The 14,636-nt window shown below is 36.3% G+C and overlaps 1 protein-coding gene across 2 annotated transcripts in view; it reads right to left on the bottom strand.

Annotated features, from left to right (window-relative positions):
* The window catches only part of itgbl1 (integrin, beta-like 1), a 110,190-nt gene that overhangs the window by 59,553 nt on the left and 36,001 nt on the right, over positions 1–14,636 (bottom strand). For both annotated transcript variants that reach the window (XM_088604691.1, XM_088604683.1), the window contains exons 5-7: positions 12,450–12,590; positions 10,044–10,184; positions 7,365–7,511 (exon numbers count right to left, since the gene is read on the bottom strand). In XM_088604691.1, the coding sequence (XP_088460817.1) occupies positions 7,365–7,511; positions 10,044–10,184; positions 12,450–12,590 (429 nt within the window). The remainder of the gene's footprint in view (positions 1–7,364; positions 7,512–10,043; positions 10,185–12,449; positions 12,591–14,636) is intronic.

Here is a 14,636-nt window from a genome sequence, read left to right as displayed (position 1 = left end):
TCTAAACTCTTATCGGGTAAACAAGTCACTCAGTTCCCTATTTAGCCAATGTAAAGAAGAAACCAGCTATTAGGGCTTGAAGAGATTGATTGCAATCACCAGCCTGAGCATAATTTTAAATGATTTACTTTTTAATAGATTGCTCATCATCTCAGCAGTTTCAACAAGGTTTTGGAAGCCAGTCAAGGAAAAGTCATCAGCATCTGCAAGGCAAATTGGAGTATTTTACTCTGTTAAACAACCGCTTCAAAAGTGTGATTTATTCCACACGATGATTGCTGCCCAGGATAATTAATCGGAGGCATTCTTCACATACCGTAGTTGGCTAAGAAATTAGGGAGATGCTTCAGTGTCCTCATGAATGTTTTATAAACCTTAACTGTTTCAAAGTTTGCCTCAGTGTATTTATAATTTTGAGATTAGTGTGTTACAGACGACAGGTTTAAGAAAAGGGCAAATTGTATTATCATATCCAACATAGTTTTTTTCCAAACACTTTAATTGGTATCATTGCTTCCTTAGCCTGTTCACTGAGTGACATTTCCATTATTTTCTATAAGCATTCAATAGTTCCCCATTCCCATATCCAGACTGGATAAAAGTCAGCGTTCAAAGGTGGCATTCATAATCTAGTGTAAAGAAAAGACTGTATATGGAGTTAAGCACTTAATATCCAATCTATCTAGTCTCATAGATGCACAGATTTCATGTGCACTTTTCAATTAATCTGTGGAAGAAATCTGAGAATTGCGGAGATCCTTATCAAATAATACCCATGATAATTTGTCACATTCACATGGTATACTTCTAACACATAAAATCTATGGCAATTTTCATGTAGCCACTATTTTACACAATGCTGAATAGAACAACAACTTATTTTAGTGTTTGCTGTATTGGACTGTGAAGATATTACTGGACATGCAACTATAGATTTGATAATTCTGCATAGCCACATCCCCCAAATCCCTTAGGATAGAAAATCCTAAGCACTACCATAATATTCAACTTCTATTCTATGTATAAAATTTTAAAGTCCCCTGTAAAAAGGATTCAAAAACATGCCCACCACCAAACTGCCTCTGACAGAAACTCTCACAGGAAGATGACCATGATAGCACAACATCCAACCAGCAGATTACTAACATTACAAATCGTGTAAATGAAACACTGTATTGAGGCTATAGGTGTAATTACCTACTGCCTGTGGCGAATATCTTGGAAACAAGATCTATTGCACATTCCCTGGAGAGCTATTGAGGTATAAATGTTAAAGAAATGCATAAATAATCATTTGTACAAGTCTTTCTTTCACTACAGTCTGACTCAGGAGCATACGACACAGTAGCAAAGAGGCAAAGGCACCCTGTTCTCCTCTCGTCAAACCTGCGATTTGTTTTAGCAATTTTTGAAATTGTAGATGTCTTTTATGTCTTAATCAAAAATAAATTAACATCAAACCAATACAAAAAGGAATTGCTCAATACTCCAATCAGTTTGTGTAGAACACTCTCTGTTTTATTTTTCTTAATCCTCCTTACATGCAATAAATAATCTGTTTATGCAGAAACTGTGACCTAAACACTCTGATTAGCATTCTTTCAAGAGGTTTGATTTCCAACTTGTCACCATCTGGTGATGAGATTGGGTAGAACAATATGATTTCAATTTGCTCTCTTAATTTTCAATGTCTGTATTGCTGTTTCAATCAGCAAAGCAGTAAGTAGCCCTCTCATTTCCAGACATTTAGCCCAGGGTGTTCTTATATCCATACTTTGAACCAAAAACATTACTGCCGAAGTTGCTCTTGGCAGGGCAAAACGAGTCTTTCATAACTTTGCTTCAAAACAGATGCCATTTTGTGTGCTTTTCGCATTATCACATTTTAATTTGTAATGGAAAGCAAATGTCTGGCTAATTGACTATTTCTCTCTGTGTAATCAATACCCTTAATCTCACAGAGCAGTGATTGCTGTCAAAGTTCATAATTCCAGAAAGTATTCAACAACGATGAGGTGTAATACCCACATGATTGACAGCTCACACCCCCATATCGCTATGACAACCAGCCACATTTCCATTATCATCCACTGGGGTTGTCAGTCCCTCCTGCTGCTTATTAACGAGGTAATCATTTGTTAACTACAGTATGTTCAACTGCTCTCGTTTCTAAATCCTGACAAGAGCCCTTGCTCAATGCTCTGCCATTGGTTTTCCCACTTTCTGAGCCGTGCTCTTGCTTGCTCTGCCACTGATCTCTCTCTCCATTCAATTCAGTTCAATTCAAGGTGCTTTATTGGCATGGCCAATGAATAAATCAGTGTTGCCAAAGCACTACCAATACAATTAACATAAAATCTACAGACATTTACAGAACTTTTAAACTACAGATACATCTAAATACAGTTACATACAAACATATGGAGCATTATTGAGAGACATTTCTCTCTCTCTGCTTACTCTTTAATGTACTCACTGTGTACTGACCTCTGTTAGGTTTTCCCAACCTTGATTCTTTATTCCCTTGGCTTGTTTCCTCGTGTCTCCCCGGTTTTGAACTCTGCTAGCTCGACTACGATTTCTGGAACTTCCCTACAGTGCCTGGACTGTGTTTACTATACTTTCAGCACCTGGTGTCTTTTTCATTGAGCTGTGTGCGTGGATTCAGCCCAGCTCACAGGCTGCTGTATCCTCCAGGTTGTACCAAATTACTACTCGAGGCAGTTAAGAGGAACAAGGTGGTCTGCCAGAGTCCTGCAGAATGAACATGATACTGTAAATACAGTATGTCAATGCACTTCATATTGCTTTTGTTTATTAGTCTTATAGGAAGTTTAACACTAAACAAACAGAACATCTGACTAGCCAGAAGTCTGGAATGTCTGGAATGTGAAGAGAATGGTATAGCTGTTCTCGTAATATAACAACTAATACCATGACTTCAGAGAATGGGGATCAGGCTGTTTCCATTCACTTCAAGGGCAGCCAGATGAAAAGGAATGGAAATGCCTCATGGGTCAGTACAGATAAAAAGAAAAGGGCAACAACAGGGTATATTGTGCTAACAGCACAAACCAGTTATGGTACAGTATGTCCATCCAAACATAGTCATCCCAGCTTATGATGTATTGATAACTTTTCTCATGATGAAGCAACACCAAAATTAGAAAGATTAAACCGAATTAAATTAAAATTTTCAGGCTCTTGTCAGTTAACCCCCCCAAAATTCAATAAAATATAAATTCAAGCTATATTCAATCTAGCACTGCATATTCCAGATATGAATTTGAGATAATTGCAATGAATTGCAGTGTGATCTGAATTATTATAATGTAGCAATATTATTAAAATGTGTTTCTGAGTATGTAAACAACAAAAAATGTGAAAATATTTTTTTATTAGTGTCTGTTCAGCTGCATTTTCTAATGAGCATGTATGTGCGTTTGCACCTCTAACCACTTGAGTTTCTAAAATGCTTATTTTGTAATTTGCTATCCCTATAACTGTTTTTAGACCAACTTCAAAGCACTTTTTAAAGTACTGCAGTATATAAAATAAAGTTTATTACTATATTATTTATCCAATTTAGGGTTGCAGGAAGCCACAGCCTATCCCAGTAAGCTACAGGCACAAGGTGGGATACACACCGGACAGAACACCAGTCCCTCACAGGGCAGACACATACTCACACATACAGTAGGGCCAATTTTTCCAGAAGCCAGTTAACCTTGCAGTATGTTTTTGGATTGTGGCTAACCACAGTGGTTTTGACCAGAGCACCCAGAGGAAACCCACGTGAACAGAAACTGCAGCAATGCTAACCCCTGTACCGCAGCGTCACCTAATCAAGTGATCTGATAACTGTCTTGCTTTTTTCAATTGCTGGCACCTTCTCAAGCAAAACGGTGTCCATACCTGGTCCTGGAGAACATACCGTACATGTGCAGGTTTTCAAGGTCACTTTAAAGCACCGACACCTGAAGAGCTGGGAGAAGCTGTTGAATTAGTCCAGTTAGGCCAATAATTGGCTGGTTGAGTTCATTGTACATCATAATAAAGCAGTGAAAATAATGGAAGCAAAACTGATCTACCTGATCACCATTTAGAATGTGGTTAGTTTATAAAAAAATGTCTTGGGATAATGGAGATAGCAAGCTAAATTCACCTAGCATGTACAGTATTTTACATTTTTCTTAATGATTTAAAGCAAATATTATGTAAATATGCTTGAAGAATTAAAGGCACTGCTGCAGGTCTAAAAATGTAAGTCACATTTTATCTGTTTACTGGTATTTCACAGAACTAGCTTTCAGAAAAAATGATTTATTTCAACTTCCAATGAACAACATACTGTATTGCTTCTGTGTTTCTTAACACTTATAATCCTTCTTAGTTCCACTTTCTTATTAATTAAGTGTATTCTTAAGTGTTGTCATGTAGATTTTATCTGCAATATTTTTTATCCTAACGAGGGACTTATGACGCTAAGCACGCTGCCAGGTTCATTATTAGCTTTATTTTTGTAATTCTCCAGTCTGGGATGAATGCCAGTCTCAGCAATATTTGTGGTGCTTCATTAAAGACACACAGACCTGCAGGCTCATGAGAGAAGGTATCAGGGTAATATATCAAGATCAAATTCGATCAAACCTGTGTTTTTTCATTTGTGTTATTAAACTGAGTATGTGCCCTCTGCTCTAAATCTTAATTGGCATTCCTTTTTCTTAAAGCAACACCAAATCAGTTCCTTATTTACACAGACCACATGATGAGAGGTCACCTCCATTATTACAGTTTAAATGAACACAATCAATCTTTTTTCCATTTATTGTACAGTATTTACTGCTCAATACTGTCCTTACAATTAGAGGACTATCTTTTGACTACTGCCACCCTGAATATTTTGGCTAAGTTATCTACAATGTAAGAATGCAAGAATGGCCTTTTATTCCATTTCCATTAAACACAAAAACTAAAAAAGCCTTGGATGTCCCATGTTATTTATTTATGATATTTTTTAGGAATTTTATAACACTGATTACAACATTATTTTCTTTAAATCGTTCTGCTTTTGTGCCTTAAGTTAATTTACAAGACACAGATGTACAGTAACTGCTTATCCTTTAAATAGTTCATGTATAGAGACCTGCAATGTAAGTGATTCAGCCCTAGTGACAGGTGTACTGTATAACCTTCACAGGCTTGCATTTTCTTGTATTGGTGATCCTCTGTAGCTGTTTTGATGTATTTTATTCCCTTAGGTCACCAGAAATGCTCTACTGCAAACCAGAAACATGCACAGAAAATGAAATTAAAGATCTTTTCTAGTATTGCAGATAGAAAGCATACTGAGAAATGATCGGGCAATCACCAAAGCTTTGTCAGCAGAGATAAAGAATTTAAGAATGGATTTGGACCTTTTTACCCTCCTATCTAAAATCTTTTAATTTACTTGTTCTTTTAAAAAACTGTAATGTTTAGATATAATGCAAAAGTGATAGAGCAAATAAAATACTCTTGTTCCAGCTATACAAGAAACCCCCCAAAACTTCCAGCCACAATATTATGAAAAAAATATATATTTTAAAAAAAGACACTAATGAAATTTAAAGGTCAAGTCCAAAACCTGAAAGACTCTTCACAAATTACACAAGGAAGGTTGAGCCCTCCGTACTTCAGTTGTGATTGCATTGACAGTGTTCTGAGAGACCGTTTCCAATTTTCCTTTCTATTCTTAGAACAGAACCGCGGTCCAGTTTTGTATTTTGATAAATCAAAGAGGGCCTTACCACCCCTGTGCTCGCATTCATTCACCTGTGTTCTTTTCTCTCAAATTGCTTGACATTATATCTCTGCAGAGACTCTCCACAAAAGAATCATACTGTTCAGCATAATTAAATCAATTACATGTTTAAAAATGTCAGAACATGAAAGTTTGGAAAATCCCAAAATATTGAGCTACTGGTTAGAATTACTGTACTGTATAAGTAAATATTCATATCTGGCAAAAGATCAGTCATTGCTGTGTTGTTAACAGTGATCTATTATACTGTACTTATATTTATTTCAGTATATTAAACTCCTATACTTATCCTATACCCCTACCATCCTATTTATATAGAGTGAATATAAAATTTACTCCAATTTTTTTTGTTCTATAGTCTCATCTTTAATTAAGCATTTGTGAAATTACTTTTTTAACCCCTTCAAAATAGTAAACAAGGAAGAAAATAACTTATATACTGTACTATTGGAATTACTATTGGAACTATTGAAAAGCCATGTAACTAAGACGCACATTCACCCATATTACAATCACTCACCTCAATGCGACAGTGTTACTAGTTTAATTTCTTACCGATGCTAAAGCTTACAAAAATGAGTGTAAGCCTTCATTCCATTCCTTCTGGTGTTGTAAATGTCAACAACAGGAAAGTTTACCAATCATGTGAGCTAAATGGAACCAAGCATTTACGATTACAGTATCTACATTTTTCAATTTGGTTCCAGACAGTGCACGAAGTACAGTAAGTATCTACGTGGGAAATGGTATGCAAATACACTTTTGGCTTCCCAACTGTAAAAAACAACAGTGGAAAATATTCAGCTTTTCTAAAAAACCTAAGAAAGGTTTGATACCTGAAAATGTCCAGTCTAGAGGTTTTAGCTGCTGTCTTCTTTTCACTGTTGGAACTGGACATGGTTCTGTGTTTTATTATGGTCAGTTTCCCCTACATGGGCAGCGTTTTCTCACAGAACATGAGCATGAACAGCCTACAGGGTTCATACAACCCTTGTACTGCTAAAGGAAGAAGAACATGGCCCATTGGCTTGTAACTTTAAGAGTTATAACTGGCATGAAGGCTGTAAATTGTCCCACCCCTTCTAGGACTTAAGTGACTTGGTGATAAGGGATGGAGGAGTGGATTATTGGGGTGAATGAGCTTTCAGATGTACTGTAGGAACTGATCTGTGTCCCTGGAGTGAAACTAAAAGTGACACTGGGATAAGACATGTTAAAACTGATCATTATTGTGTTTTACTGTGAATAGAGGTGACGCCTCTTGCCCATATGTACTGTATTCATAAAAATGTGAAATTTCTATTTAATTTTGAGAGACGTCTCTGTCCCTTTTTTTCTGCCTGGAGAAAAAAAAACTAACAGTCAAACGTGAAATCATTTTTCACATTCCACAATATCCTTGTTTTACAGTTCAATAACATTGTGCATCAAAATGATATTTTCAGTTATTAAAAAGTAAAAGAAAGAAAAAAAACGGGTCCCCAAACAGTTGCTTTTAATATAGCATGGTCAATCCTGCTGTCTGATTTTGAAATGAAAAGAGGAATAGAAGGTTAATTACCTCTCCCGGAGCAAGGCAGGCTGGAACTTCCTTGGCATTTTTTGAGGCTGGCCTCCAAGGAGAGATGACAAGAGAGTGGATGTTCGCATTTCTTCCCTGTCCAGCCTTCTTTACAGTCACACCTTCCGCAGTTGCATTGTCCATGACCTTCACAGAGGATACAGATGAAAAAGATGAGGATTTATTTTCCGGAATGATCTGTCGACAAATCAAGCCAATACACAGGTTCTGGTCACCAGCATCTGTGTGTGGAGCTGTAGCAACAGAAAGGCTTGGCAAGCCTAGGCTTGTACTTATGGTCTTTGCTTATGGTTTTACATACTGTAGAAATACAGTACCTGTCAGCCCTCTGGGACAAATAACAAGTTAAAGTATAAAAGTGGGGTAGCTTGAGAAAGAAAAAAAACAACTTTAATTCATTAAGAAGTTAACTAATTTAAAAACGTATTGGGGAACTTTGAAAAAGATCCTTGGCTTTTATTTAATCATTATACTCTAACTGCAGCCTCAGGAAGAGAAAACAACAAGTACAAAAGCACTTAAAAAATATATAAAGTAATATTTGGGGAATTTTGTAAAAGAAATGAAAAATATATACTTTTAAGTACTGTTTAAAACACATGGATGGAAAAAAGAGACATTATTTCAAGAATAAACAAAACAAAATTGTGAAATGTATATGACATCCACACCACTAATAGAGAAAGATTTGCTATTGGGAGAAAAGTTATAAAAAAATCCATAGCAAATTATGAATAATTTGAACACTATTTCAGAAAGACAAGGAATGAATTAGCTGTCAAAAATCCAAACCTACACATTCACAAAAAATAGTAAAGGAAAGCCTAGAATTCCTGTCACTATATCTAAATTCAGAAAATAATAACCTTCTGAATCTTCAGGTTATATATTGTAGTCCTTCACAACCTAATGCTCCCTAGAGTGTATCAGGACATTGTATACATTGCCAAAATCAATACATCATTAATTACTGAATCCATTTGCCTGCCCTACACCACCCAGGAGCATACTAGTTTTGGTAAGGAGACAAGCCAATTAAAGATTTCTGAGAGAGAACGACACATACCATTTTATTCAATGGCTAAAAGGTCTTAATCTATTTTAGAATAGTCTGCTGGACACCAATGGTTTCTTTGCAGGGCAACAAGGATGTCATTAAATTTTAATTTTTAGTAGTGGGTGAAAACAACCACAAGACGTACATAAATATATTTGAGTCAAATGTAGCACAAAGCTCTTTGTACTTGTTTATATTTATTTAGTTTGTATTGCATGTTTTAGGGCTCAATGTAATGAAAATGACCACCAAGATCAAATGTTTAGTTGAAGATCAAATGTCTGGGTGAAGAGACAGATTTTCAGTCCAGCCTAAGCTGTCATGAATAAAAAAAGTCCAAATGAGGACCATAAATTTAATCTTATGAGAATCACAGGTCTGTGGTGAATTACATTAACCTGCATGCACAAGTCCAAACAGGGCACATTTATTAAACACAGCCCATTGCCCGGGTTCACTTCTTTTACCTGAAGGTAAGGAGCTGATGAGAGAGACAAAATTCTACCTCTGAATAAGCAGCCCTGAAAAACACGCACAATACACTACAACAGAATACAGGTACCAAGCAAAAAATTGAGAAGGCTCAACCACATTCACAACTGGCAGTGCAGGTTTGTACATCATCCAGGGTCTGCTTCAGATAGACATACAAGAGACTAAGCTTTATTCCCCAAGCATAAATTACTGTGGACATTTTAATATTAAGACAATAGCAGATACAGAAGAGCAAGACAGTATTTCCATAAAATTTGAAAGTTCCTCAACTAATTTTTCAAGTTCTTCAAAAAGGGGAAAAAAGTTGTTTTGTTTTTCCATTGGTGTGACAAAGAGAATTATTTTTGCTGGTTAGAATTTCAGTGTGGAATATCATTAATGGCTCCCTTCTCTCTGAATTTAATAAAATGTAATCCAGAAAGGGATTTGCTGATTCAGATAATTCAATAATACTTCAATTGTGAAATCATACTGTTCCCTGCAGGAAAACACTCTATTTTTATTTCTTTCAGTCAAAAAAGAATACAGTCATGCAAAGATCTGCTTGAGGGAGTTATGATAATTAAGAGTTAAGATAATGAGTGACGAACAAGAACAGAAATACAAATATTACATCAGGCTGTAATAATGTCCTTTTATTGGAGAAAATACAGTATAATGTTGCTAAACAGTGCAGCTGCTATACTTGCAAAAGCATAAAAGTGATTTATTAGTGTGCATAACTCTAGGAGTTTGAATATTACAATATCTGAAATGCCAGAACTAGTATTCTGAATTGAATAATGAATACTGGGTAAATATTGTCTCAAACATTGCATCAGCTTTCAGGACTACTTGTACTAAACATAACATATTTGAATTCCTCAAATGAGCAATACACTACATACTGTATATATTTGTGTACACAGCTGTATACAGTATATACAGGTACAGTACATACCACATATACAGTACAGTATACAGTACTGTATACAGTACAATATATACAGAGCATATACAGTAGTATATACCTCATGCAGCTGGGTGATAATACTTCATTACTCCATGCATTACATGCTTCATTACTGGGCAATAATACTTCATGCTCCATTAAAATAATTATTTACCAGAGCAAAAATCATCTGCATATCTGTTGTACGTTGAATGGCAGCTCCTCTCATCACATTCACAGGTATCACCATGAATATCTCCCCAGTCACCGGTGGGGTCCACATCATAGCATGTGCATTCACCACAGACGCAGGTTCCTGTGAAGGAGGGAAAGTGACTGGAATGAACATCTAAAATAGTTTGAAGACAGTAATGGCTTTCCTGCACTTTGATCCAACTACATGATTGTGCTATAGACTCCACTCTGGGGAAGAAATAATTTATATTTAATATTTTTTAAATATAAGTCACAATGATATACAATTCTTGCAACACTGTTCTGAGATAATAAATATGCTTTTTTGCTTGGAAGGGGCGGAGACAGACAAAGGGGAATTTGAAGACAAATGGCTTAAATTAAATACAGACCTTGATAGGGAGAAAATGAATAAAATAAAATTTGCTTTTGAAGATTTCCAGAATAAGCTTTAATTACTGTCTTTTCTTCCGTGTTTATGAACGGTACTATCATCCTGTAAATATATTGCAAGTAATATGTTTTCATACTTTTACACTCTTACCTTTAGTATCTTGTCTTCTAGACCCAAAATTGAGTTTCAATTAATCATTTGTTTGATTTTCATTTGTTTGTGTGCTCAGATTCTGCTATATGAAAGTGCTTTATAAAATGCATGGTTTGTAGATAAAAAAAGTCATTAAACTGTAAAATCTCAAGTAATACTCAGACTTTCGATCCCAGATGAGCTGTCCTCTTTTTTCTCTTTTTTAGTGTAGGGTTTGAGGGATTGATCTTAAAAACAGTAGGATATTGCAGTAATCTTTTAAAAAGAAAAGCAACTTTCCCTGGAATTTCAAATCCAATGCCATGACATTGGTAAGGTTATCAGCCACCAATAAAACCTCCCAGTGTTCTATCAAGGTCTGCCATCTGTGTACTGAAGAAACCCAAGCAGGTCCAGTTGCTGTAAACGATTGAGATGGCCCTTCTGCAGATTCAAGGGCACGCTGCCATCCACAGATGATCGTTCTTAGGTTGCAAAAGGCACAGACTGTTCTATTCACAGTCTCTCTGCCAGTTCCTACTTGTCTTCTTTATTAAAACTGGAATCCTGGCTGAATACCACGAGTGGCAATCCCTTTTCCCTCTTATCTCCTTCAGAAGGGATAGCACATAGGGAGCAGATCCAACTGGCATCCCATTCTGGATGCTGTGGCATTCTGCATGCAGTACATGTTGATTTTCTCTTCAACTAGTGCTCATCAAATCTGTGCTCTATCCTTACTGTACTGTACTGGTAAAAAAAAGACTGTGAAGGAGGAGAACACCTTGTAGTTAGTGCAGAGTCCTTGCAACTCTCCTAAACAAGAAAGCCTCTAATTTTTTTTACACTGTCATCTTGATTTAATTTGATGATCAGTCTGAAGATTTATTCCACAACTGGACTGTTAAAATCTTGTTACTGTGCAAGTTACAGCTTATCTTCCCAGTTTTGGAAATTAAAATCAATAAGCAGGTACAGTATATGTTTTCCTTATTTTTGTTGCTTAAAAATCAAAGAGTTTTCATTTGAAATATTACCTTAAGAATATATATATTTTACATGGCACTAACATTTGCTAAATACTACAGGTAGTCTACATTTATTAACTGTCACAAACACTGGAGGTGGGGATGGTTAGAATATGCAGCTATCCATTTCACACCGACAACAAAACACTCCAATAAACATACTCATCACTTCTTTTTTGTCTGTATTATTACATATTATCATGCACCTCTTTAAATGAAAAAAAAATAGGACAGCTTCTTATTCTCCATGATCTAAATGAACTCTTCACAGCCAGTTATGTCTTACATTCCATGGTCCAAGTTCAAATTGTGTGCCATTTTATATTAGTGCACTACCAATCTATGCAGTCATTTTGCCTATAATTAACATTTCTGAAAGTTCCCAGGGCAATTCCACACTGACATTATAGCGTGCTTTCCTAGACATGATGAATTTCAGGGAGGATATACCAGACGAGTATTTATTTTATTCCCCTAATGCAAGGTAATAGTTTTGGGCTGAAGCCAAATGTATAACATTCTCATTTGTAACTGTCAGTTAGGGTAACCTGAACTCATAAGAGACTGAAATGAGGTTTTCGCTTCGTTTTCAATGTGTGTAGGGCATTGCTCAGGAAACCCCCTGGCTAAAAGTATTTCCTGAAAAGCAGGCGTTCAAGGTCTTTTTTGTTCCAACTGACATGAGAGGATGGGACAAAAAGGCTGACTTGTGAAGCAGCAAAGTACAATTGAATTACACATATCAATACAATCACAATGAAAGATAATATGCTTTGAGTTTTTTTTCTTGTGACACACCACATCTGCATTTAAAGTGGTTTTTAAGACAGACCTCGGTTGCTACAGATCTTGCCATCTGGAGATGTGCATCTCCTTTTGCTCTCCCATGGGCTGATGTCACACTGGAATTCACATTTATCTCCATGCCAACCAGCCGCACAGTAACAGTTTCCACAGTAACACTTTCCATGGCCTGAAACCAGAGAGTAAAGATGCTTTAACCATTTTCAACAGACTCTTACCTGACCTTTTAACAGAGTTAATCCTTCACCATTATTACTCCTGCTGGACTCCTGAGCGATGTTTTCAACCCAGATCAACAGAAATGGACCCGCTGCTGCAAGTTGTCTTTGAATCCATAAGAAACAAGGCTAAATAATAAACGAGCAAGACCAAACATTCTTGTGCCACAGTTTAGAGACCATGTAGGACAGTCACAAATTGCTGTTGTGTTTCCATCTTGAACACCTGTGTCTAGTTAATTTTTTATTCTTTTTTTAATTAAACAGTGCCCTTTCAATGCAAATGTGTGGTTAGGCCTGTCAGTTGTTGCTTTGTTCATTCATTTAACGTTAATTGGCAGCAAGAGTACATCATTTGTATGATAAATGAAAATATTCCATAAAAAGGAGATTTTTCTTAATGTATCTTTTGCCTCTATTTATTGGTAATCTATGCCAATCATGGGAAGTTTTTTCTATCTTCTGTTATTAGTATTTGTTTAGAGATCGAACACCATGTCTGCTACGCACAGAAGCCAGGTATAAAACAGTGTATGGAATACCAACAGGACTTTCACTGTAACATATTCAGAGGTAGCTCTTAAGCTAAACTTATTACACCTACAGTACATTCTGTGAAAGCACCACATGAAATTTCATTAAAGGTGCAACATACAGTACTGTACAGTACCCAGGATTCATTACGTTCCAAAAAAGAAAATAAGAAATAAGCAATATAAAGACATATAATCACTCTTTGATTTCTCTGATTTGGTCTTAACTTAAAGAAAAAACAATATGAAAATGAAAGTTTTATCTCTTCAAAAATGATTCTATCCAACATCTATTCTATCCTTTAATGTTAACAACTGTTAAAATAGAGTGTTATTTGGAGCATTCGGGCCTGGACTACCAGACTCAGAGACAGTTTTTACCTCCGCACTATGAAACTACTGTATTAAACTCCCAGCCTCTCTCACCCATGATCTGAACCCTTACAGTGTCTTCTCTCTTTATCAAAACTCAAACACACATTGAAATCTACCTCTACCTCACATGTCAAGATGTTCACTCCCCATAATTTTCTATCCTTTATTTCATTCTGTTGACATATGATTTTGCACAACTGTTGTTGTTTTGTACATTACCTGTTGTCTCTGTCTTTCTTTTCTTATACAATTGTATTGTTGTTTTTATTGTGCTACTTACCATCTGAGAGCTATCTTAATAGCATTTCGTTATACCTGTGTATGAGTATAATGATAATGAACTTATTTTGTCATCTTCTGGAATTCTGTCAAGATATTTAGGTCTCTTTGTTAAAGTCAGTTCCTAAAAAAACATGTTCAGTGTCTCCAATTCATGCTGTTTCTCTCTTAACAGAAATGAACAAATACCAAACCCTGGTCCTGCAGACATACTGTAAAAGCTATGGTTAGTGGCTGTGTGTTAGTTTTGTGCTGCAAATGATAAATGAATAAAGGTGACCATTTCTTTTTGGACATAATAAGAAAAGAAACCAACTTGTTAACTGAAAAAGGAGGCTATTTTCACAGCCCCAGATATAATATGGATAAAACCTGATTTTCTGGAAAAAACGAATTTCTACCAAACTGCCAAATATTTTTGTTATATCCACCAGATGTGGAAAAAGCCAGTTGTGTGTTTTTCAGTCCTGAAAGTTACCTTGTATTTTACAAAGCACACTCCAGTAACCTGCCCTCCTCTGAGACACTTGTGCTTTAACACATCACAGGCACTGCACTGCCCACAGGTGCCCAGGTGCCCAGGTGCCCACTGCACTGCCCACAAGAAGCCTTCAGAGTCCTGGTCAACTAATGTCACCCTGCCCCTGGCACATCACCTGATTGTGCTTGCACAAGGGGAATCCCAGTCAGAGCTGGCACGTTTGTGCCTTTACTGGAGAAGCCCCTCAGAATGCCCCATTTCTATCTGATGTTTACTCTGCTTGTTGTAACCGCTGCACTGCATTCTGCTTGTTACTGTATATTGTACTT

This window comes from Lepisosteus platostomus, chromosome 2, assembly GCF_059453375.1.
Source record: "Lepisosteus platostomus isolate fLepPlt1 chromosome 2, fLepPlt1.hap1, whole genome shotgun sequence".
NCBI lineage: Eukaryota > Metazoa > Chordata > Actinopteri > Semionotiformes > Lepisosteidae > Lepisosteus > Lepisosteus platostomus.
The sequence above is the reverse complement of the archived record's forward strand: the minus strand, read 5'-3'. Positions and strand labels throughout refer to the sequence as shown.